Raw genomic sequence first — 24054 nt, 5'->3', positions numbered from 1 at the left:
TTAGTGTGATACATTTGTTACAATTGGCGAAAGAATGCTTTTATATTTATACTATTAATTGTAGTCCATGGTTCACATAGGGTTTACTGTTTTATTTTTTATTTTTATTCTAATAACATTGTTTTAATTTTTATTTTATTTATTTATTTATTTTGGCTGCTTGAGCAAATAGCATGCAATGGGTTACTTAAACAATGGGAATTTATTTGCTCGTGGCTTTGAAGTTAGAAGAAGGTCCAAACTGAAGCATCATCAAGGCAATGCTTTCTTCCTGAAGACTGGCATTCTGGGGCTGGCTGCCTGTGATCCTGGGTCCTGGGCTCCTCTGTCAAATGATAATGCACATGATGGCCTCTCCTGGCTCTGTTCTCATCTGGATTCCAGTGAATTTCAGTTTCTTGTTTCCTGTGGCTTTCTCTTTTCCTGTCTGAATGTCATTCTGCTTATAAGGATTCCAGTACCAGGATTAAGACACATCCTGATTGAGGTGGGAGGTACCTTAACTGAAGTAGTCTCAGCAGGAGGTCCTACCTACAATAGATGCACACCTACAGGATGGATTAAGTTTATGAACATGTTTTTCTGGGGTACATACAGCCCCAAACCATCACACATATATACAACCTAAAATTTTCCCTTTTAACCACATTCAAATATGTAATCAATGCTGTTAATTCCATCCACAAAGTTGTGCTACCATCACCACCACACATTACCAAAACTTTTCCATCATTCCAAATAGGGTCTCTATGCAATATAAGCATCAGCATTAACGCCCCATTCCCTTCTGCCTAGGCCCCTAGTAGCATATATTCTTGTTTCTGATTCTATGTCACATGTTCTTTATAACATAATTTAGATTCATTACATATTTCCTTGTCATCTACTCCTTTTTCTTTTCTTTATATATCCCATATTTTTATGAATTTATTTTCACCACATATTTATTTGGATGATCTAATATATTTATTTACCTTATATTACCTTTTTCTCAATGATCAACTTTGACAGTCTGCATTGGAGGCTGAGTAGACCTGTTCCTGGGGCTGGGAAACAGCAAGAAGACCAGGGAATAAAGAGCTTCCCCAAGAGCCTCAGAGAAGTGGTGCTTACACCAGTAGATTGGATAAAGCCCACCAACATTATCCAAGGTCATCTCTTTTACTTAAGTCAACAGACTATACATGCTATTCCCTGCAAAACATCCCCTGGGCCTTGCTTCATCATCTGTCTTGCCCATCAAATCATAAGCTCTACAAGGGCCACCACGGTGAACATCTTTAGGGACAGACTCTCTTTGTGGTTGTATTCCTCTGGCATCTGATGGGTTGGGATAGCATCTTGCTGGCAACAATTACTAACTGTGTGGTCCTGGGAAAACTACTGAACCTCTCTGTGCCTCGTTTTCTTACTAATAAAATGGAACTAATAGTAGTATCTCTCTCTTAGAGTCAACATGAGGATTAAATGGGTTATTTCAGGCACAGCTTCCAGCAAATTTTCAGGCAGAAAGACCACAATTTAAAAGAGCTGTTATTGACATCATAACTTCTCATTAGTTGAATTAATGATCATACGGATCTTTTATTTCAGTTGTGTATTTATTGCTGCAATTTTATGTTTGCTACCAGCCCTTCTTTTTGGTTGCCAAGAGGGTAACCCATCAAGATGAGGTCTCAGAATTGGTAAGGCAGTTGAGAGGCTCAAGCTGGGAAACTTTTGGGATACAGATGGAGGAGATCCCAATGGCAGGTGCAGCTCAGCTGCAGAAGGAAGGGGCCAAGGGCTGTGCCAAATATGATTCTGGGTAAGGAATCACTGCAAGGGTCAGACTGGTGACAGCAGATCCCAGACCCTGAAGGAGTGAACTGAAACTGGGGACCAGGGAGCATAGGAGGTAGGAATTGGCCTTAGGGCAGCTGATCCCTCCCATTCCTGGGCCTTAGCTCCCAGTGAGTTTGGCTGCAGGCACAAGGTCTGGAAGATCTGGTGTTGCTGATAGGGAGCAGGAGGAGCCCCATCTGCAGGGGAGGTCAGAGGAGGGGCTTTGAGGCCCAGGCAGCTACAGGGCTGGGAATCAGGGGGGTGGGAGAAGAAACGGACAAGAAAAGCCACAAGTCCCAGAAGGATGGTTTCTTGCTGTTGGGAGGCCCCGGAGCCTCTGGATTGGGCAGTCCACTGGCTCCCTGCAATGGCAGGCCATATGCGCAGGGTCATTTCTGTCACTTTCCCAAGGATGAGCAGACAGGCAAGGAGAAGGAGAGGCATGGCTGAGTCTCTTGGTGCTCAGAGGCCAGACTGATTCTTGAGACCCCAGAAAGTGTAGGTTTCTGTTCTGGACTTCTTAGTGGGGCCCTGCTATGCAGCTGGCACTCTAGGCTTGGTTGGGGTTGACAACTTTGCCCATAAAGAGGGTGTCACTGGTGATCGTGTCGGTGATGATTATCAGGAAAGGCTTGTTAAAGTACACGGTGATCAGTGGACCAATCCTTCCGGACAAGGGAATGATTTTGATTCCTGTGGCAGCAGCTGCTTCTGTGCCCTCCTCAGCCACATCCAGCAGTGCCTTGTGGACCACCTGTGGGGACACCAGAGCATTACCCACGTGGGCAGGGGGGTGGGAGGCTACCGGCCAGCCTGAGAGCAACTGAGGGGGGCTAACACTTTTGTGCATCTGCTGCTGGCCCTCCACCGTGCTGATTTCTTTGTTAAATGTTCTTCTATTTCCCAAGAGCCCTGACGGCTAATTTGCAGAATCTCATTGTGTAGATGCCGCAAACCAAGGTTCAAAGGCTATGAGTGACTTGGCCAGAGCCATCCAAGGTAAAGAGTGGGGGCACCACAATCTCGACCTGAGTCCAGAGTCTGTGCTGACCCCCAAATATTTACTATTTTGGGAAGGCAAGGAGAAGAGCAGGGGCCATGCCAGGCCTTTGGGAAGCAACTTTCCTGTAGCTTGTCCTCATCTAAACAGCTAAGGTGGCTGCCTCCTTAGACAGGCCTGGCCTTACTTTCTGCATCTCTCCTTCTCCAGCTTAAACACTCTTGGGCCTTTCAAATACACTTCACAGGATGTGACTTTGAGCTTCTTGGCCAGCAGATTCCTTCCCATGCCCTTTGGAAGGGGGATACAGAACTGAGTGCAACACTCTGGGTGTGAGGACACAGGACGGGGGAGTATGGCAGGGGTTGGAAGGGTGATCTCCAGCCCCCCATTTTTCTGGTTACACTGCTTGTAGAGATGCGGCAAAGATCTTCTCTCTCACTCTGAATGTATTGTCATCACCGTCTTCATACAGCCATTATAATGGTACCTACCATCTGCCCTGCCAGGCCCTGTGTCCTAGGCAAAAACTGTCATCCTCATCTTACAGGTGAAGAAACCGAGGGGTAGAGAATCGAATCATTTGTCCCCACAGGCACTGAATGGGGGTGCAGCGTGTGGTGGGGCCCACTGTTGCATGATTCCAAGCCCAGGCTCTTCCCTGCAGTGGACCCCGTGACATACTTCGTGCCACGTTATACTGCAGGGGAGGTGCTCTGTTATAACACAGCTCTACTGGGCTGTGGGGAGCCCCACGCAGGGGGACTGGATAATGAGAAATGCGGTTATGTACAAAAAATTCAATATTATCTAAACATCTACCCGGAAATCACTACTCAAGTTCAGACAGGAGGAGGAACTGCCCACATTTAAAGACTCACCTGGGAAACCATTAGGTTCTTGGACCCAGTGATCCCTGACAGGTCAGCGTCACTGGTGAAGACTTCCCTCATGCCCAGCTGGGGAAGTATGCCTTCCAAGTTATAGTCACTGGAGATGGAAAACTTTGGCACATAGAGATCATCTATCCAACTAGAAAATAAGAAAAAACAAGCAACCAAAAAAACCTGAGCATCATACTTTTTGCTGAGAGGAAGTAATCCTTGCCTTAGTTTCTTGACCTCATGTACACAGTCTTCTTAATCCATTATCTAATTACATCTGGAAGTACCTGTCATAAGTTGAATTGTGTCCCCTCAAAAAGACATGTTGAGGTCCTGACCCCTGGCACCTGTGAATATGGCTGTGTTTGGAAATAAGGTCTTTGCAGCTGTCGTCACATCAACGAGGTCACCCTGGATTAGGCTGGGCCTAAGTCTAGGGACTGGTGTCCTTTTAAGGACAGGAGGCTTTGGAAACACAGAGACACACACAGGGAAGAAAGCCTTGTGAAGACAGAGGCAGAGATTGGAATAATGCACCTAATTCTCTCCTGCAGTCACTCTGCCCCAGCCTCACTAGGCTCCTTGCTGTTCCTCAAACATGCCAGGCTTGTTTCTGCAGTGGAGGCTCTACGCTGGCTGTTCCCTCAGCTGGAATGTTCTTCTCCATACTCCCTAATGACCAACCTATTTAAAGTCACAAATTACCTCTCAGTCTAGTTTTCTCAATTCCTTTACCTTGCTCTACTTTTGTCCCTCCATTTGTCACCTTCTAACACACCAAATAATTTACTGATTAGATCTATCTATTGTCTCCCTCACCCTAGGTAAAAAATAAGCTCCTCGAAGGCAGAGAATTTTATGTTTTATTCACTGGCACATCCCCAAGGTCTAAAATAGCACCTGGCATACAGTCAGTGCCCCCAGGCCCCCAGGCAGTAAAGGCATGGTAAAACCACAACTCCACCTTTCCCCACCAGGGCTCTCCCACCACTCCACCCTCTGCCTTAGGCATTAGTAAGACTCCAGGACATCTTATAAGCCCTGAGGAAGAGGGACCCATGGTCTGGGGCTGAGGAATCAAGCAGGAGTGGAGTGGCCTGGAAAGGAAGGAGGCCCAGTCACCAACTCAGAGACCCGGGGACAATCACCTGGTCTTCAGTGAGTCTCTCCACCTTCTCAGGGTCTCCGGGGACAACATGGCTTCCACTGACTTCATTTTGCCCTCATCAGGGAGAATGAAGAGGGCACTGGTGTTGCTGGTGTATTTCAGCTCCACCAAGGTACAGGAGAGCACCTTATCCCGGAAATAGGGCATGGTCACTTCCTCGAGGCTCATCATGGATACCTCCACCGATTTTCTTGTATTCACATGGAATTTTGTCTTGAAAGTGTCTCGGGGGTCAAAGGGGTTTTTCCACTTGGCTAAAGATGGAAAGCAAGGAGGAAACTGTGTGAGCATGTGGGCTGCCCTGCCTCTACCCCATCTCTGCCCTGCTTTCCTGCCCAGTGAAAACACTCAGGACATCAACAAAGCACCCATGTGTTCCTCTTGGGGATGGGCTGCCTGGGTTTAGAAAAATGCCTTGGGAATTGGATGAGGCGATGGGGTTGGGGTGGCCCTGCAGGCCTGGATTGGGAGGAGGCTTATGAAACAAATGCCTGGGTAATTGCTCTAAATAGAGACTCCAAATAGGGAGTTTGTGAGTAGAGAGTGCAAAAGAGAGATGGAGGCTGGAAAAAGAGGTGGTGGTGGGGGGGGGGGGGGTGGAAGAGGCATGACAATACTGTAGGAGGCTGGAGGCTACAGAAGAAAATTGGAAATTCTCAATTCCTTAAAAAGCACGGACTTTTGAGAACAACAACATCTAAGTCAACTATTTTTCATCACTGGCATTCAGGGATATGAACATGTAACCCCCTTCTGCCACCCCAAACCTTCTGATCCTCTCCCAAATGGCTTGTGGGAGGGGTTTGAGTGGAAATAGGAGAAAAGAGGCTAAGTTCCAAGTCCCGTTTGGCAAGGAGCAGACAGAACAGAATGCTCATCAACGCAAACAGGATGGCCGGGTAGAGGGCACTTTAAGGAACAACTGAACTCAGAGCCAAAAGTGACCATAAGAATAAAAGTCCATGGCATTGTGACATCTTTGGAGGTGGGGGACATTGGACTTCCCCAAAGTGGACTTCTCACCTTCCCTGCTAGGAGGTACTGGCTAACTTTAATAACTCAAGAGGGCAAGGAGGGTCCTCAACTTACATCTGGCTCATCCACTTCTATGGACCCTGGATAGTCCTAGATATTAGTTCAAGCCTGCCCTGGATCCCAACTCTGCAGGTCCCATCACCCCCACTCCCAGTCCAGAGATACATGGAATTGTCACATCTCCTTGGATTCAGGACCCAGTGCCTCCACATCTGTCTTTGCACCTTTGAGCCCAGCCTAACCAGCCTCATGGTTTATGTCAACAACCAGTGGAGTGAACTCTGCCACTTAGCTAACTCTTCAGGTGCCCCTGCACTTAGTTCTTGACCCTCTCCCAGCCCATCCCAGTACTGGATTCTAGGCTACACCCCTTTTCTCTGCCCCTCTTCTGCCCTTTCCTCTTGATGAATAACTTGATTCCATTGCCTATCCTGTCTCTAAGGACCTGTGTTCCTCATCTTTGTCTCCTTCTGCTCTGGCCTAGCTTAAATCCAGCCTCCAAGGATCAACCTAGCCTCCACCACATAATAGCTGGGGCCAGGCACCCAGCCCCAATTTCTAGGGTCCTGAGATTGTTCCCTTATCTCTGAGCTTGGAGTGGTCATACATAATGGCAGTGGACGGAGCCCCTGTCCCAGCACCCCACTTGCAGCATCACCTGCAGCAGCCTCCCAACCTCCTTGGCCTTATAGATAGAACCTTGTCTGAGGGTTCTATCAGAGGCAATGTGACTCCAGAGTCTGCCCACAGGTTCTTAATTTCACAAAGGCAAAATTCCTTGAAATTGCTTTTGGCTCCTACAGCTACAGTAAGCATTACACACAGCCCAACTTGTAGCCAGATTATCATAAATCTTCATATTAAAGGCTTATTTATCTCAGCTCCTATTACCCTGTATATGTCCACCTTTTACAAGAAAAATTACAAGGCATGCCAAAAGAAAGAACAACACAGTCCAAAGAAAAATATAATCATCAGGACCAAACTCAGAGATGACACAGATGATGACATTATCAGATAGGAATTCAAAATAACTGTAATTAATATAAGGATCCTAATGGAATAAGTAGTCAAGGCAAAAACAGATGGGAAGTGTGGGCAAAAAGAAATTTTATAAGAAAGACTCAAAAGGAAATGCTAAAAATAAAAAAAACACAGTGACAGAAATGAAGAATGGCTTTGATGGGTTCATCAGCAGACCTGATGCAGTCCAGAAAAGAATCATCAGTAACCTTGAAGATAGGTCAATAGAAACTTCTCAATTTTATAAGAAAGACTCAAAAGGAAATGCTAGAAATAAAAAAACACAGTGACAGAAATGAAGAATGGCTTTGATGGGTTCATCAGCAGACCTGACACAGTCCAGAAAAGAATCAGTAACCTTGAAGGTAAGTCAACAGAAACTTCTCAAACTGAAAGGCAATGGTACAAAGAATGATTTTTTAAAGAAGAAGAAGACCATGCCGGAGACTCAGGTTCGATTCCCAGTGCCTGTCCATGAAAAAATAAATAAATAAATAAAAAATAAAAAAAGAAGAAGAAGAATGAAACTCCCAAGAACTGTTGGATAATTTCAGGAAGTATAACATACATGTAATCTTATGAGAAGAAAGAGACCAGAGCAAAAGAAATAGCTGAAGTAAATGGCCAATTTGAAGTAAAATTAATAACAGATACCGAACTATAAATTCAGGAATCTCAGATAACACCAAACTGGATAAATTGTTTGTTTGTTTTTTTAAAAAAATCACACCTAGATATATCATAGTCAACTGTAGAAAACCAAAGACAAAGAGAAAACATTGAAAGAAATTTGAGTAAAAATAACCATACTCGTAGAGGATCATGGATAAGAATTATAGCTGATTTATCCTCAGAAACTATGCAAGCAAGAAGAAAGTGGAGTGAAATAAAGTATTGAAAATTCCATGAAACTTATTCTTTGAGCTTTGTCATGTGGGCCCATGAACGACATGTGTTTAGTTGGGCATAATTGTTTCTTCCTCTAGATCAGGGGTCATAAAATTATAGCCTGCAAGCCAAATACAACCTTGGCTTGTTTTGGATGGCCCTCAAGCTAAGAATAGTGTTTACACTTTTTTCAAGGTTGCAATAAAAAATAAATAAAAATAAATTGAAAAGAATCTGCAACAGAGACCTTATGCAAACCACAAAGCCTAAATTATCATCTGACCCTTTACAGAAATCTCTCGCTTATGGACTCCATGGTCTTCCATCTCCACTGCTGTGTTTGGGGAGTGCCAGTAGTGGCTCATGGAAGTCATAACAGAATTACTTTCTGGGTTAAAAGGAGGAAGAAAAAGAAATTTTGGAAGGAGCTTAAGTCAAGAAAGAATCTCTACCATGTACTAGCTGTCCCCTGGGAAAAGTCACTTGGCTCATGTTCCCTAAATAAAAAATGGGAACTTCACCATCTACCTTGCAAGGCCACCATGAGGATTAGACAAGGTCATGTGAACAGCTGGTGATAGTAGGTGTGCTTCCTGGGTCTATTGGGTGGTACTACGCTCCCCAGTGACCTTCTTGACTTGCCCCATCTGTAGACTTTGTGAGATGCAAAGCTGTCAGCCTCTCCTCCCTCTTTCCACACACAGACCTTCTCTGCTTCTCTGTTTCCAACATCGAGTTGCTGTAGGCAAATCTTGTAAAAAAGCATCTCTGGTCAGGCTCCATTTCAGTGCATGAGATGCTTTAGCTAAATAGGTGTCCCTACTTATCCAATGCAGCAGCTCTTCAGGTGGCTTCTGTGGCCACCAGGTGGGAACAGGGCCACACATTACCCAGGAGGATGAGACTCCTTTAGGATCTTTTTGCTGATTCACTTTTTAATCTGGGTCCCTGCCCAGAAGATAGTCACCTCAGGGAATCCCAGGGCTCTCTTGTATGCCAGAGTGGGAAGAAGGATGGATTTGAGAGAGAAAATCACCATCCATCTTATAATCACTTCTGACTCTATAACTTTTCATAATCTTACATCTGCATCCTACCTGCCTTAACATCTCCAACATCCCCACCTAAGACATCAGGTTCTATCATCTCCATTTAGGCAGCTTCCTCGTGGACCTCCCTGACTCTGGGCTTGCTCCTCCCCTCCTAACCCCATGTGGCAGATCATTTTCCCAGGGCCCTCTAGTTGAGTTCACAAGTCTCACAAGGCTAAATTGTTCTTTATGGATCTGGACTCAGCTTGATTCAACACCTCCAGCTTCTGCCTCTCTCTCTCTAGGACTCTGCTCTGCAGCCACAGTGAATTTCTTGCTTAGCCACACCTTGGGCCACTCCCTCTGTTGCAATGCCCTTCTCTTATTAGTCTATCTGGATCCAAGAGAGAGAGAGAAAAAATGCTCTGGGAGAAGTCTTCCTTTCTCCACTCAGTCTTGTTTCCCCATTGTTGGCAACTGTAATGGCCCTGCCAGAGCCTCATAAGGGCCTATGAGCTACTGCTTAGAGCCTGAGAGGGGGAGAAAGCCCTGACAAGTTGGTCCATCCCAGGGTAGGAGAATTTGGAGGAAAGAGTTCCAGGATAGGGTGTGGCAGGATGGGAGGAGGAGAGCACATGAAAGACTCAAGGCAGATCAGAGAGAAATCCTGCTCCAGGTCTTCATTTTACAGATGAAAAACCTGACCTAAGAGGGAAGCAGCTTGCCCTGGGACACAGCCAGTCACCCCTCGTGCAGAGCTTTCAGTGACACCACAAGGCTCATGTCTCTTTGTGCATCTTACCACCCTCTGGCTTCAAATAGAGTTCTTTGTGTCCATATCTTTTCTTCCCCATCTGGACTGCTGGCTCTAGATGCTTAGACTCTTCACCTTCAGATTTACAGGATTGGCCATGCAGTAGCAGAGCCCAGACAGGCTCTATGGTTTGCATGGGGTGCATCCCTATTGATGGGTTCAGATGCTGGTTCAAGGAGAAGCTGGGGAAGAGTTCTGTCTTGGGCATGGCTATTCCCTGAGGCCCTTCCTGGATCTTCCAAGCCATTTCTGCCCTCAAGGTTCTAAGTGAAGAGAGGCACAGAACCTTGGGGTAGCTGGGTTCCTGGGAGACAGCCACCTATCCCCTCCTGGGCCTACTCCATTTCTGGAGAACCCCTGGCCGGGACAGAACCCCTTCTGCAGGTGCAGCTCAGGAACGGCCCTGCAGGGTGCCCAAGCTGAGGGCTTCCTGGAGATTTCCAACAAGTTCTCTTCTAAGAAGAAGAAGGTCCAGTTCCAATCCCCAAAGAGTGATTTGAAAGGAGAGCTCCTTCCTTCTGTTTGTCAGGCAAATTTAGATCAGAACGTAAAGCACCGCTCTGATACAAACAAAGGGTAAGGGACTCCACTGCAGTTATTTCCTAACCTGGAACAAACTATTTGGAAATCCTACCAGAGGAAAGCATGCAGGGCACAGTCTGTTACCCAAGCCCCAGTAAGCCACGGGAGAGAATGGTAGCCCATTTTATAGAGGTTTGTATAAAAGCACAATTTGCTGAGCCAGCCCAGAAATAGGCCCAAAGGCTCAAAACGTAACCCCAGGTCCAGCGCTCACCTTTAAAGAAGATGTAATTCACCAGAACCATCATTGTTTGTGGGTCAAGGCCCTTGACCAAATCCACAATTTTTCCCTGGGTTTCCTTCTTCACATGGTCGTTGATGAGCTTCTCTGCGGCGGCAGAGTCCTGAAAGTTGGTGGCGAAGGCCTCAGAGGCGTACAGAGCCTGGGCGTCTTCCATGAACTTCTCCAGCAGCTTGAGCTCCCCATTGACAAAGAGAGCATTGCCCATACTCAGCTGCAGCTGGGGTTGGGGCTGGTTGAGGGCCTGCATGAGGCGCCGGAAGCCCTGGTGGATTTCTGCCTCGGTGGTCTCAGTGAGGTTGAACTTTAGGCCTTCGAGAATCTCCGTCAGGGTGGTGCCATGGGCTCCCAGGGACAGGAAGGCCAAGGCCACAGAAAGGCTCACCGGGGAGAAGACGATGTTCTTTTCAGGAGTCATCAAAGCCAACTGCTTGTAGAGGCTGCAGGCGAAGTCAGCATTGTTGGAGGCCATTCTGAGGTCATCCACATGTGTTCTGTTGCTTTGGTCTTCCTGGGTGAGATTCTCCCCACCAAGTGTGCTGGCCGGGTGGCACAGGACAGACGGACAGAACCCAGCCACCAAGAGCCCCAGGGCCAGGAGGAGAGACATCCTCTCCACACTCTACTCTGAAAAGCAAAGATTCTGTTTGTTAGACAAGTTTAGATCAAAATAAAAAGCAGCGCTCTGATACAAACAGAAGGTGACCTGAGCACCACTGCAATTCTCTTTGCATCACCTTGTATATGGCCTGGGTTCCTGTCCCTGCTCTGCAGCCCCTTACTAACTTCGGGACCTTCCATGGGTAGTGATCGCCTGGGCATCCCACCTACATCATTACGTTCTGTGCTCCCTCTTACCCTTTGAGGCAGGTTCGGTTGTTATTGCCGTTGTTCCCAGTGAAGAAACTGGGAACAGAGAGGTCAAGGGACTTGCCTGAGGCCACACAGCAAACACTGGAGAATTGAGGGGGAATCCAATGGCTGTGTGAGATGCTCTCCAATCAGAAGACTGCCTATTACTTCTCCTACTAGGTGAGCAAAAAGAGGGGCTTTTCTTACTCTTATGTCCCCTGTCCCAGCTCTGTAGTAAAACCCAGGGGAAAAACCCCAAGCCCTCAATGCCCTCCTGTCTCTCAGTTATAAGTCGTGTGACCCTGGGTAGGCCCTACTGCTTGGCTGCGCCCCGTGAGGATAGGCTGGGAGTGCACAGAAAGCAGGTGGTGGGTGCCCAGGACATGGATGGCCCCATCAGGGCTGGCTGTGTAAACGCCAAATGAGGGCAGAATTTTCTTTCCATCCCCTGTCAGGTTACCACGTGGTCGCTGCTCCCAGCCTTAGTCTGGAAAGGCCCCTTGGTGGAGGGAAATCAGAATGGACTTCAGCATCTAAGATGCTGGGACTGGCATTTCAGTTTGGCCACCTGCGACCGCTGTGTGACTGTGAGCAAGTGGCAAAACCTCTCTCTTAGCCTCAGTTTCCATCTCTGTGAAAGCTGCTAAGGTGAGATGAGCAGTGGAGGTGCCTGACGGGTAAGAGGTGTTGCAAAGATGTCACCGCCTGCTGTGCTCCCTCTCCCTGAAACTACGAGCTCAGATCCCCAGGAGAGGCAATGGAGTTAGGGCTCAGGAGGCCTGAGAGAGGGCGAGTTCCAGGCCCCTGGACTGCAACAAACAGGATTATTAACCTTCAGCCTCTTTGCACTCAGTTCCAGAATTCAGAGCAGAGGGGGAGGGGCAGGAAAGGAAGAGAGGGGAAGGGATGGGAGGGGTGGAAAGGGGTGAAGAGAAAGAGAGGGGAGAGGCAAGGAGAGACAGGAGGAGGGGGGGGAATAGAAGGGAAGAGAGAAGTGAGGATGGAGAGGATGGGAGAATGAGAAGAGGAGGGAAGGGGAGGAGAATAGAAGAGAGCATGGGAGGGAAGGGGGCAAGGTGAGGAGGGAAGAGGGAAGGGAATGAAGGAGACAACATTAATCAAAGGGCAATGAAATCCCTTTGGTCAAGCCCAGGGACAAAAGTAGTTTGGTTGCCTCAACTGTTTACCCTTAGGAATGGAGGTCTGATGTAACTGCTTATTTGGAAGAGAGTTAAACTTTTTTTTCCCCTCAAATAAATCATTTCTGGAAAAAACAATGATCTATTTGGGCAAGTTGCAGGGCTGGCTTGTTGGTGAGCTGTCTTTCTGTCACTGGACAGAGCAGCAGCCTGTCTGTGTGTTCCGCCTAGGGACAGCAGGGGCCAGGATGGGACGTGGAGCCTCCAAGTTCCCCATGGAGACCCTGAAACCCCATCGTGCCCACAGTCCATGCCCAGTGGGACTCACTGCAGCCACGTTCTGAGAAGAGCACCGTGGGCCAGGTGACAGGCCTTCAGAGATCACCCCTCCCGCCCCTGCCGCCAGAAAGTTCCTCTCCTGATGGGGGGGGGAGTCAGATACAAGAAAGGAGGGGTGGGGAGGTGGAGGATGGGGATACACAGGTGGGGTGAATCGAGACCACCTTCTCCACGAACCTCAGAACCCAAAAGGGTTGGAAGCAGAAATGACGACGGCAGTCCTCCCAGCAACTCCGCCACGTTGTAGTTGTGAAAACTCAGACCCAGGGAGAGGAATTGTCCACAGACCACCAGGGATTCAGTGGCAGGGCTAGGCTCAGGACGGCCTCCTGTCACCTCCCTCCTCCCGGCTCCCACTGTGCCACAGGCCAGACCCACCCCAGAAAGATGGGTTCCTTTGCCTCTAGATGAAGAGCTTCATTGGTTACCTGCCTCCTGAGCTGGGTGCAGTTGGTGGATCCAAAGCAGCCTGCCGGCAGTGCTGGAACTTCATGAATGCTCACAGTTATTTATCCTTCCAAAGAAACTCCACCCCTTGCTTAGGAAACATTGGCCAGAACAACCGAGGATTTTGTTCCCGTACTGGAAATAGCCAAACTACCATTTCTGGTAATGTGAATTTATTAGGCATATTCAAACTCTCTCATTTCTGGGAATAACTGTTAACTTTTTGTTCTTTTTTAAAAAATAACTTGCCCTTGTTACTTTTCTCTTTTGTTTACAAGGAACACATGCAAGTGCAGAAAATATAAAAAAAGGACATTGTGAAAAATTCCCCACAGTTTTATCTCTCAGGGAAGGCCTCAGCTAACTAAAACTTTTGTGCATTTCTTTTTTTTTAAAATATCTTTATTGAAGAATCTTCACACATATGCATTCCATACATGGTGTACACTCATTGGTTCACAATATTTTGTGATGAATACTTGTGTATTCATTGCCATGATCACTTTTAGAACATTTGCATCACTCAGAAAAAGAAAAAGAAAAAAGAAAAAAATTCATACATACCATACACCTCTCATTGACCACAAGTATTTCCATCTATCCAACTTATTTTACTCCTTCTTCCCCTATGATCTATTTATTTTTTTTTATCCGTATTTTTTTACTCATCTGTCCATACCATGGATAAAAGGAGCATCAGACACAAGGTTTTAACAATCACGTAGTCACGGTTGTAAAAGTTTTATCTTTATACAATCATCTTCAAGACTTAAGGCTATTGGAACACAGTTCAATAGCCTTACAGTGCCTGGAACTTCTCTCCAGGCACTCCAATGCACTACAAACTAAAAAAGGATATCTATGTAATGCATAAGAATAAGAATATAAGAATAAACTTGGTTTGAAATCTCTCAGCCACTGAAAGTTTATTTTGTCTCATTCCTCTCTTCTCCCTTTGGGTCAAGAAGGCCTTCTCAACCCCTTGATGCCCAGGACTTCTGTCTCACAGTGCCACAATGCCTGGGGTCATGTGTCATGTAGGACAAAGGACAGTGAATTCACCTGCGAGTTGGTTTAGAGAGAGAGGCCACTTCTGAGCAACAAAAGAGGGTGTCTCTGGGGGTGACTCTTAGGTCTAATTTTAAGTATGCTTAGCCTACCCTTTGCAGGATAAGTTTCATAGAGGCTAACCCCAAGTTTGAGGGCTCAGCCTATTGATTTGGCTGTCCCCACTGCTTGTGAGACTTAGAAATTCTCCAATTGGGGGAGTTGAATATTTCTTCTTTTCTCCCCAGTCCCCCAAGGAGGCTTTGCAAATGCTTGTTTATTCTCTCCCAAATTACTCTGGGATATATTAGAGCATCACACTAACCTGAACCAATCAATAAAATCTCATGCCCTATTCAAGATTCCATGTACTTGTGGTGTTCAATTAAACTAACCATACAAGTTAAATTAGGAAATGCACTACCCACAATATAAATTTTGTACCAAGTAAACATCTCTCCCTTTTGTCTCACACAGAAGTTGAAGTTTGAAAATATGGATGATATAATCCTTTTCCCTGTATTCTGATGTACCTTAGCCCTATCCAGATCAGCGTCATTCATATCTCTACTCGAAGTCTGATCACTTTTTCAACAGTTCCTGCATGGGGTACTGCTGACTTTCATAGCTTCAGAGTTCTAATTCTGAGTCTCAGGTGTCACATAAATATCCCAAGTTTCTGGGAACGACCAGGTTATGTACAAACAGCCCAGTATCTCAGAATTTAGAGTTAACAGTTGCACCTCCTGAACACACGTACTGCTGTAAGAGCTTACAATCTAGGACCCTTTACAATAACTGATAACCCATGTTCTTGATTTCAGTTCACTGAGTTTTTATATTACAGTTAGTCCATATGATTGAGGCATGGTATTTGTCTTGTTGTTCCTGACATTTCATTCAACATACAGTCCTTAAGTTTCATTTGTTTGGTTGCATGCCTCACAACTTCACTCCTTGTGGCGGCCACTGTAGCCCATTGTATGTGTACACCATAGTTCCTCCCCCCATTCCTCTCTCACTGTACCCTCAGGCCACCTCCATCTATTGTGGGTCAGGAACGCTGCCACCATGAACACCAGTGTGCAAAGGTCTATGTGTCCCACATTCAATGAGCAATGGGGTTGCAGGATCCTATGGCAACTCCACCCCTAGCCTCCTGTGGAACCACCACACTGCCTTCCAAGGGGCTACACCACTCAGTTTCTTTCATGACAGTGAATAGGTACATCTCTTTCTCTGCATTTTCTCTAGCACTTGTTTCTCTGTTCATTTTTGAACAGTTTTATCCATACATCATACAATCCAACCTAAGGGTGTAGACATGCCTTCACCACCATAATCTATAGGAAGACATTTCCTTTTCTTCCACAATGAATTCATATCCCTTCCCTATGCCCACCCTCACCTGTTGGCATTTAGTTTTGGAATAATGCCTTTGCTTTATTCACTGAAAGCATATTACAACGTTATTGTTGACTATAGACCTAGCTTGCATCTACTGTACTTTTTCTCATATACCATCTGTTCTAGTTTGCTAGCTGCCGAAATGCAATATACCAGAAACAGAATGGCTTTTAAAATGGGGAATTTAATGAGTTGCTAGTTTACACTTCTAAAGCCAAGAAAATGTCCCAATTAAAACAAGTCTATAGAAATGACCAATCAAAGGGATTGGTATCCAGGGAAAGATACCTTGGTTCAAGAAGGCCGATGAAGTTCTGGGTTTCTCTCTCAAGTGGGAAGGCACTTGGCAAACACAGTCAGGGCTTCTCTCTCAGCTGGAAGGGCACATGGCGAATACAGCACATCTGCTAGCTTTCTCTCCTGGCTTCTGGTTTCATGAAGCTCCCTGGGAGGCATTTTCCTTCTTCATCTCCAAAGGTCACTGGCTGGTGGACTCTCTGCTTCGTGGTGCTGCAGCAGTCTCTGCTCTCTCTGAATCTCTCATTCTCCAAAATGTTTCGTCTTTTATAGGACTTCAGAAACTAATCAAGACCCACTCAAATGGGTGGAGACATGTCATCCCCTAATCCAGTCTAACAACCATTCTTGACTAAATCACATCAACCAGGGAGATGATCTCATTACAGTTTCAAACATACAGTATTGAATAGAGATTATTCTACCTTTATGAAATGGGATTTATATTAAAACATGGCTTTTCTTAGGGGGCATGCTTCCTTTCAAACCAGCACACCATCTATTTCCAACACCCTGCAATATTGACATTCATTTGTTCTCCCTCGTTCAAAAGTGTTTTTTTTATTTATACATTTAATCACCATCATTGTCCACTCTAGACATTCCTAAATTTTACCATCTCAATGTTTACCCTTTGCTTTTCCTTCTGGTTTCATATGTGCCTCCAGCTCTTCTCCTTCTATTATAATCACATTAGCTCCATTCAGCATACTTATATGATTGTGCCACAATCAAATATTTTGGGCTATTCATTCCTGAATTTTCACAATCAGTCCTGTTGCACACTCTGAACTCCTTCAGCACCAATTGCCTAATCTCTACCCTATTTCTATCTCCTGATAACCTGTATTCTTCATTTCAATTCTCCAAGTTCACACATTAATGTTAGCTCATATTAGTGAAACCATATAGTATTTGTCATTTTGTTTCTGACTAATTTCACTCAGCATAATGTCCTTGTTCTAGTTTGCTAGCAGCCAGAATGCAATATACCAGCAATGGAATGACTTTTTAAAAAAAGGGAATTTAATAAGTTGCTGGTTTACAGTTCTAAGACCAAGAAAATGTCCCAATTAAAGTAAGTCTATAAAAATGCCCAAATGAAGGCACCAATAAGAGAGCACCTTCACTCAAGAAAGGCCAATAAAGTTCAGGGTTTCTCACTGGACTGGAAAGACACATGGCAAACATGGGGACATCTTCTAGCTTCCTCTCCAGACCTCTTGCTTCATGAGGCTTCCCCAGGAGCATTCTCCTTAATCTCCAAAGGTCACTGGCTGGTGGACTCTGCAGTTCTCATGTCTCTGCTGCTGTCATCATTGTCTAAAATGCTTCCTCTTTTAAAGGATTCCAGTCAACTAATCAAGACCCACCTGGAATGTGTGGAGTCACAGCTCCATGGAAGCCATGTAATCAAAAGTTACCACCCACAATGGGATGGGTTAGATCTCCACGGAAACAATCAAAAAGCTCCCAGCCAGCAGTTCTGAATGAGGATTAAAGGACATGGTTTTTCTGGGGTCCACCATAGATTCAAATAGGCACAGTCCTCAAGGTCCATCCATGTTGTTACACGCTTCATGACTTTATTCTGTCTTAAGCTGCATAATATTCCATCATATGTATATACCACAGCTTGTTTAGCCACTTGTCCATTGATGGACATTTGAGCTGTTTCCATCTCTTGGCAATCATATATAATGCAGCGATAAACATTGGTGTGCAAATGTCTGTTTGTGTCCTTGCTCTCATGTCCTCTGAATATATACCTAGTAATGGGATTGCTGGATATGGCAATTCTATACTTAGCTTCTGTTCTAGTTTGCTAGCTGCCAGAATGCAACACACCAGAGACGGATTGGCTTTTAATAAAAAAAAGGGGGGGATTTATTTTATTGGTTCTTCAGAGGAAAGGCAGCTAACTTTCCACTGAGGTTCTTTCTTACGTGGAAGGCACAGGATGGTCTCTGCTGGTCTTCTCTCCAGGCCCCTGGGTTCCAACAACTTTCCCCGGGGTGACTTCTTTCTGCATCTCCAAGGGCCTGGGCTGAGCTGCTAGTGCTGAGATGAGGAATGCCGAGCTGCTTAAACTGTGCTACATTGCGTTCTCTCATTTAAGCACAAGCCAATTAAGTCAAACGTCACTCATTGCAGCAGACATGCCTCCTAACCAACTGCAGATGTAATTAGCAACAGATGAGATTCACCTACCATTGGCTCATGTCCACAGCAACAGAACTAGGTGCCTTCACCTGGCCAAGTTGACAACTGACTCTAACTACCACAGCTTCCTTGGTTTCCTGAGGAATCACCAAAGTGCCTTCCAGAGTGGTTGTACCATTTTACATTCCCACCAACAGTGGATAAGTGTGCCTCTTTCTTCACATCCTCTCCAGCATTTGTTTTCTGTTTTTTTGATAATGGACCATTTCTTACTAGCCATTGGAAACTGCATGATCTCTGGAGTCTGCTTATTTCTTCAGGCAGCAGTCCCTTGAGCCTGTTCTCCCCTCTGTGTCTGGGGACCTCACCATATCTCTGAACTCCACAAAAGAAAGAATAAAAGGATATCTACTAGGAGCATAATGCTGTCTGCAGAGATGCCCCTGCCCCTGGGGCACCCTTGCTGTACCACAGTGCGGTCTGGGAGGGACCAACCTTACCTGGGAGCTTGGTAGAAATGCAAATTCTTGAGACCCTTCCCAGACCTACTAATTTCAAATCTACATTTGAACAAGATCTCCGGGATTTGCATTCATGCTAAAGGCTTAGAAGCACTGCTTTATGGGCTGAGCAGGATAGCAAAGGATTTCTGTGTGGGGCATTTGCCAGCTCCTGGCCATCCCCTTAGAGAGCGTTACTGTGACATCATCAGATACACATGAGTCAAAAAAAAAAGCAAACTAATACTTTTCCTCTTTTAGTTCTGCTTCAAGTCATGGCTTCCAGCTAATACACTGTATGCAGACGTTTGGAATTTGGATGAATTTCTTTGCTCCGCTCCCACCCTCTTACTTGCCATGTCAGGGGAGGCTCCTCCCTTTGGAATCTTTTCTTCCTTCTCTCTGTCCCCCATGGCCTCTGGTTCCATTAACCTTTGCTTCCTTTTCCACCCACCTGCCTGAAGCCTGCGCTTCTCCTAGTTCCATATCTGTGTCAGGGTGCACCCACTGAGCCTGGATGGGCACAGCCTGTACCTCAGGTGGAACACTTGCTAGATCATCAGGTCTGTGACAGTTCCAGGACAGACTGCCTCTTTGTCTAGCTCCATTCCTGATTATGTTGACACAGTCTCTGCCCCTTCCTTCACCTGACAGAGGCCAGCAATGGCACCAACCTTTGGGTCCTATGCAGATGTGGCCACAGTACCTGCCTTAAAGGTTTCCTTAAAGGTATGAAAGAAAATGAAGGACAGCAAGTGCTTTCCAAGACCCAGCACTGGTGGGTGTGCAATTGAGGAGACAATTACTCTTAGTGTCCCAGACTGAACTCTCATTGAAACTAGAAGCTTGTGTTTGGCTAGCCTGATCATTGTGATGCAATTATTGTCTTTGTGATGCTACTTATGGTTTTTCAATGCTGATTTGGCACAGCCGTGCTCAGAAACCTTAGGCAAATGGTTGTATTCACACTGGGGCTGGGCTTAGAAATGAAGAAGAATGTACTTCTGGGGCTTGACTGCGGGCAGTGGCAGGGGTCCTAGCAAGAGGGTGCCCTCCCCTCAGCCTCTATGGGGAAGATGGGGCTGGGAGGGACAAATGGTGGGTATCAGTGCATACAGTCACCCCTCCAGAAAGCTAACCCTGGAGGTGGAAGAGGTAGTCAGAGAAAGGGACTTATCTGGTCAGGTTCCATTTGCTCCTGGCTCTGCTACAACCTCCTAGCTTGCCTCTCTGAACCTCTTTTGTCAAATGTAGCTCCTCAAATAATTTTTGGGGGTAGGAGATGAGATGCTGACAGCTTTCCAAATCCCAGAGAAGGTCCAGCCTTCTTTGTTATATACAAGCTGGTGGACTCTGCTCTCAGATCAGAAGTGATGGAGTCAACAGCTTGTGTTTGTCCAACACCCACGCTGGTCTCTGGCTATGTTCATGCTGAACTCATTTTGCGGTTGTGCATATCCCAAGTGGAATTTGCAAATTGCCTTCAATACAACCCACTCCCTGGCCATGTACTGTTAGTTAGAGGCAGAAATAATTGGCAGGGACAGGGAGCATTCCTTACTCTGTTTTAGATGCTACTTAATCATCCATTCCTTCTCCATGTGTCTTGTTTCCTTTGGGGAGGGAATGGTTCCTGCAGTTTGCCATCAACAGCTTCTATCTCAAACTGCCTTAGGTATTACTTGCTGGCATAATCTATGAATTTCTTATAATTGAAGACCCTTGGCATCACATCAGCCTGGCCCCTGCCTTGTACTTTCTGAGCCTCCAATTCTTTCCTCATGGTAATACTTTCCTCACACATCCATTTATGTATTTTCTCCTTCAGTCTACCTATTTGCTTTCAGAATTTATTTTGAGGGCAGTGGGTTTTTCGGGGTTTTCGACAGATAATATCATATCATCTGCAAACAGTGAGAGTTTTACTTCTTCCTTTCCAATTTTGATGCCTTGCATTTCTTTTTTTTTCTTTTTTTTTTTTTTTTGTCTAATTACTCTGGCTAGAACTTCCAATACAATGTTGAATAACAATAGTGATAGTGGACATCCTTGTCTGCCCCCCACTTCTTGCTGTCCCCCTCAATGCACACTGAGCCTCACATCCTCTGCAACTCAGCTCTCCTAGTCCGATGAAGGGCCTCTTACACTGCCCAGCAAGGCGGCCTCAGCCTGCTGCACTTTCCCTCATGTGGTTCCCTTCTCATTTTTTACCCAGGTGCTGTGGTTTTTTCTATGTTTCCAAGACCCCTGGTCACTGGAATTTTGATCCAGAAATTTGAGGCCAGAAGCTCTTTGGCATCACTCCTCGGCTATTCCACAGGCCCCTGAAAACCTTCAGGCCCTAATAAAAATCCCACGATGCTTCTCCACAAATCTGCACCACCCTGCCCCAGCTTCCCCACCTCACTAACTGGTACCTCTTCTTCCCAGGCTACTCAAGCCAGGAAACTGGGAGTCATCACCCCCCCCGCCCCCACCCCAGCTTGGGGGAAGAGAGCTCCTTCCCTCCTGTTCCTGGAACCCAGCCCCTACTTTCCGTCTCAGCTGCTGTCATTCTAGTCCTAGCCACCATCATGGCTCCCTGTGGCAACAACTTCTTAAGGGCCTCCATGCTTCCAAGCCTGCCCCATGTTCAGCCATCGCCTACATTTTCTACCAGGAAAAAAAAAAAAAAAGAATATAAGTCCATTCATATCCCTCACTTGTTTGGCTTCCCAGTGTCCAGAAAATCTTTCTCAAAAGTCTGGGATGGTGCAGCTGGGATGTAGAGCTCTCCCTAGAAACCTCACAGGATCCCTGACACGTGCCAGAAGGCTGAGAGAGGGGCTCCAACCCCTTGAGGAAGAATATTCTTAAATATTTTATTCTTTTGGTTGCCATTGTAAATGGAATTTTTTTCTTGATTTAATAAATCAGCTAATAAATGAGTACAGCAAAATGGCAGGTTACAAGATCAACACTCAAAAGTCTGAAGCTGGGTCAGGGTGGTGCAGACTTGTGGAGAAGCATTGTGGGAATGTTATTAGAGTGTGAAGGGCTTCAGGGGCCTGTGAGATAGCCAAGGAGGGATGCCAAGGAGGCAGAAGAGCCTCATATTACCACCCAGCCTGACTGTCCAAGGTCAATATGTTGGTGCCAGTTCCAATTTCCTTTGACATCATGTTTGAGTCACCCTCTCCTCTGTGGACAAAGGGACCAAAGAGAACGTTCTGTCTCAGTTTTCAATTTGATTCAATCATGAATGAATCAATCTTTGGTTACATTCTGGTTGTAGGTAATGTGGCAGTAAGCTTTCCTTGATTTTTTTGGTGAAACTGACCCTCTTCTGACTCACCCCAACCTCTTCAAGCTCCCATCACAGAACACAGCCTTCAACCTGCTGTTCTGGAGATTTTTCCACATGCCTTGTCTCAACTGCAAAGGCTATTGACTTTTGCCATCTGGGATGGCTGCTTCTCACTCATGCCCCTTTCCTACAGATAGGGTTGCCAATAAACACAACCACCTCAAAATTCATGGGCTTACACTACACAATTCCTTCTGGTTTATCTGAACTTCCCATCTCCTGGGAGCCCTGCATGTTGTTTGGTGGCCTCTCCTTTGTGTAGCTCAATACTGGTGCAGGCTGGTCCAGTTACCAAACAATAAAGTCATCTTGAGGGAGTCTTCCTGAGCCAGTCATTTACTTGTGCAGTCCATCCATCTATCCAACATTTGTCAGGAGCACACTTTGTGCAAAGGCCTGCACTGGGGTACAGAGGTAGCTCAAGTCCTCACGAGCTTCCAGGTTTGTGAGAAACACATACACGTGGAGAGATGTTAACCACATGTGTGGTCAGTGATAGTGGGAAGCACAGATGGGCCTGGGGGGCCCAAGAAGTTTCTTGGACGAGGGGAAGCGCTGAGTAGGGTTCTGAAGATGTGCTCTCAGAAGTATCAGGTTTTGCAATGTTAGTTACCTGCCTTTTTTCCCCGCAATGATTAGATAGAAAAATGCTTAAAGAACAAAGAGCTACTCAGCCTGTCCAGCCCAGTACAAGAGTCAGCTTCAAGCATCCAAGCTGGGTGGGAAGAAGCTGAGGGGAGGGAAGAGGCATGGAATCCTGGTTCTGGGAAACTGGGGCTGGCATAGTGAGCTGCTTTGGATATCTCTGCCCTTTCATGCGTAAAGAGCAGAGGAAAATAAATCTGCGAATCCAAGGGGAAGCTGTTTAAAGAGGTAGCGTTCAAGATCCCAGCCCCAAACATTCTGATTCCTTAGGTATAGGCCTGGAATATGCATTTTAATCAGCTCCCCAGGCAATGTTGATTATAGATTTGCATACGCTATGGTAGGAAGGTCAAAGCTTCTTCCTTCACCTGGCTGCCTGGATATTTCCAGGGCCCATGTCTGCTCCATGAATAGCTGTTGAATGAATGAACTAAATAATCCCCCAGTAGAATGTTGGCTGATTATGTTTATTCATTGGTGTGTGAAGCATTTCCCTTAGAGACAAAAGTCTTTCTTCCTAGTCTAGAGATGGAGAAGGAATCTTAAGTGCTAGCATTGCTTTTTGGGTTTCTAGTGGCTGCGGAATTCACAAGGAGGGATCCTGGGCATTCATGGGGCCAGAGAGGGGAGGGAAAGTGGGCTTCCTAAGAACAAAAATAAATTTGGCAAGAGCTATAGGAACTCAGGGGATCTAAGAAAGAGGGGCCTTAGGGGACAGTGATGTATGCATGGGGCACCTATAGACCTGTTAGCGAATTTCATCCAGTCACCACTTGGCACAAGACATGTAGGAGGGTCAATCTGAAAAGGGGAGGGTAGGGACATTGGAGAAGATATGGATAGATGTGAGGGGCACCTGCAAGGGTGAATGAAGGTGTCTACTCATCTACAGATGAGAGAGTAAGGACAGGCAGGAGTCTGGGGACAATTTGAGTGAGGCTTTGGTGACCAAATGAATCTGAAATCTGGGTGAGAGAGAAAGAGAAAACATTAGACTCACGTTCAGGTCCCCATCAGTGAACTGCAAGTTGAACCTCCTTCCTACACCCTGTGCTGGGTCCAGACTGAAGTCTCTGTGTTTTCCTGCACACACTATGGCTACTTGACCTCATGCTTTTTTCATACTGTTCCCTCTGCCTGAAAGTCCCTTACCTAGAGTGGTAGTTTCGAGTGATGTACCCCAGAAAACATGTTCTTAAACTTAATCCATTCCTGGGGTGTTACCCATTGTAAGTGGGACCTTTTGATGAGTGTACTTCAGCTAAGGTGTGGCACAGCTGAGTCAGGATGGGTCTTCATCCTATCACTGGAGTCCTTTATAAGCAGAATGAAATTCAGATACATAAGAGAGAAAGCCAAGGAAGCAGCCAGAAGCTGAGCAC

General features: G+C 46.0%; 1 protein-coding gene across 4 annotated transcripts; it reads right to left on the bottom strand.

Moving 5' to 3' along the window:
• Positions 1–71: 71 nt before the first annotated feature.
• SERPINA3 (serpin family A member 3) lies at positions 72–13380 on the bottom strand. 4 transcript variants are annotated; one of them, XM_077123453.1, is made up of 5 exons: positions 13249–13380; positions 10464–11117; positions 4857–5130; positions 3706–3856; positions 72–2578 (listed from the first exon to the last, which is right to left on the bottom strand). In XM_077123453.1, the coding sequence occupies exons 2-5, from the start codon at positions 11098–11100 to the stop codon at positions 2375–2377; spliced, it is 1266 nt and encodes a 421-aa protein (XP_076979568.1). In that variant the 5' UTR covers positions 11101–11117; positions 13249–13380; the 3' UTR covers positions 72–2374. The 4 variants fall into 4 exon arrangements, with proteins under 4 accessions (XP_076979568.1, XP_076979569.1, XP_076979571.1 ...); XM_077123454.1 differs by having other exon boundaries at positions 13253–13351; XM_077123456.1 differs by having other exon boundaries at positions 13199–13325.
• Positions 13381–24054: the final 10674 nt, after the last annotated feature.

This window comes from Tamandua tetradactyla, chromosome 12, assembly GCF_023851605.1.
Source record: "Tamandua tetradactyla isolate mTamTet1 chromosome 12, mTamTet1.pri, whole genome shotgun sequence".
Lineage (NCBI taxonomy): Eukaryota > Metazoa > Chordata > Mammalia > Pilosa > Myrmecophagidae > Tamandua > Tamandua tetradactyla.
This window is presented reverse-complemented; position numbering and strand designations above follow the sequence as displayed.

Coding starts and splice junctions, on each gene's coding strand:
- SERPINA3 (XM_077123453.1), bottom strand. CDS start 11,100: ATGTCTCTCCTCCTGGCCCTGGGGCTCTTGGTGGCTGGGTTCTGTCCG. Junction 3,857..4,856: donor AGAGACTCACTGAAGACCAG/GTGATTGTCCCC, acceptor CTTATTTTCTAG/TTGGATAGATGATCTCTATG. Junction 2,579..3,705: donor AGAACCTAATGGTTTCCCAG/GTGAGTCTTTAA, acceptor GTGTCCCCACAG/GTGGTCCACAAGGCACTGCT.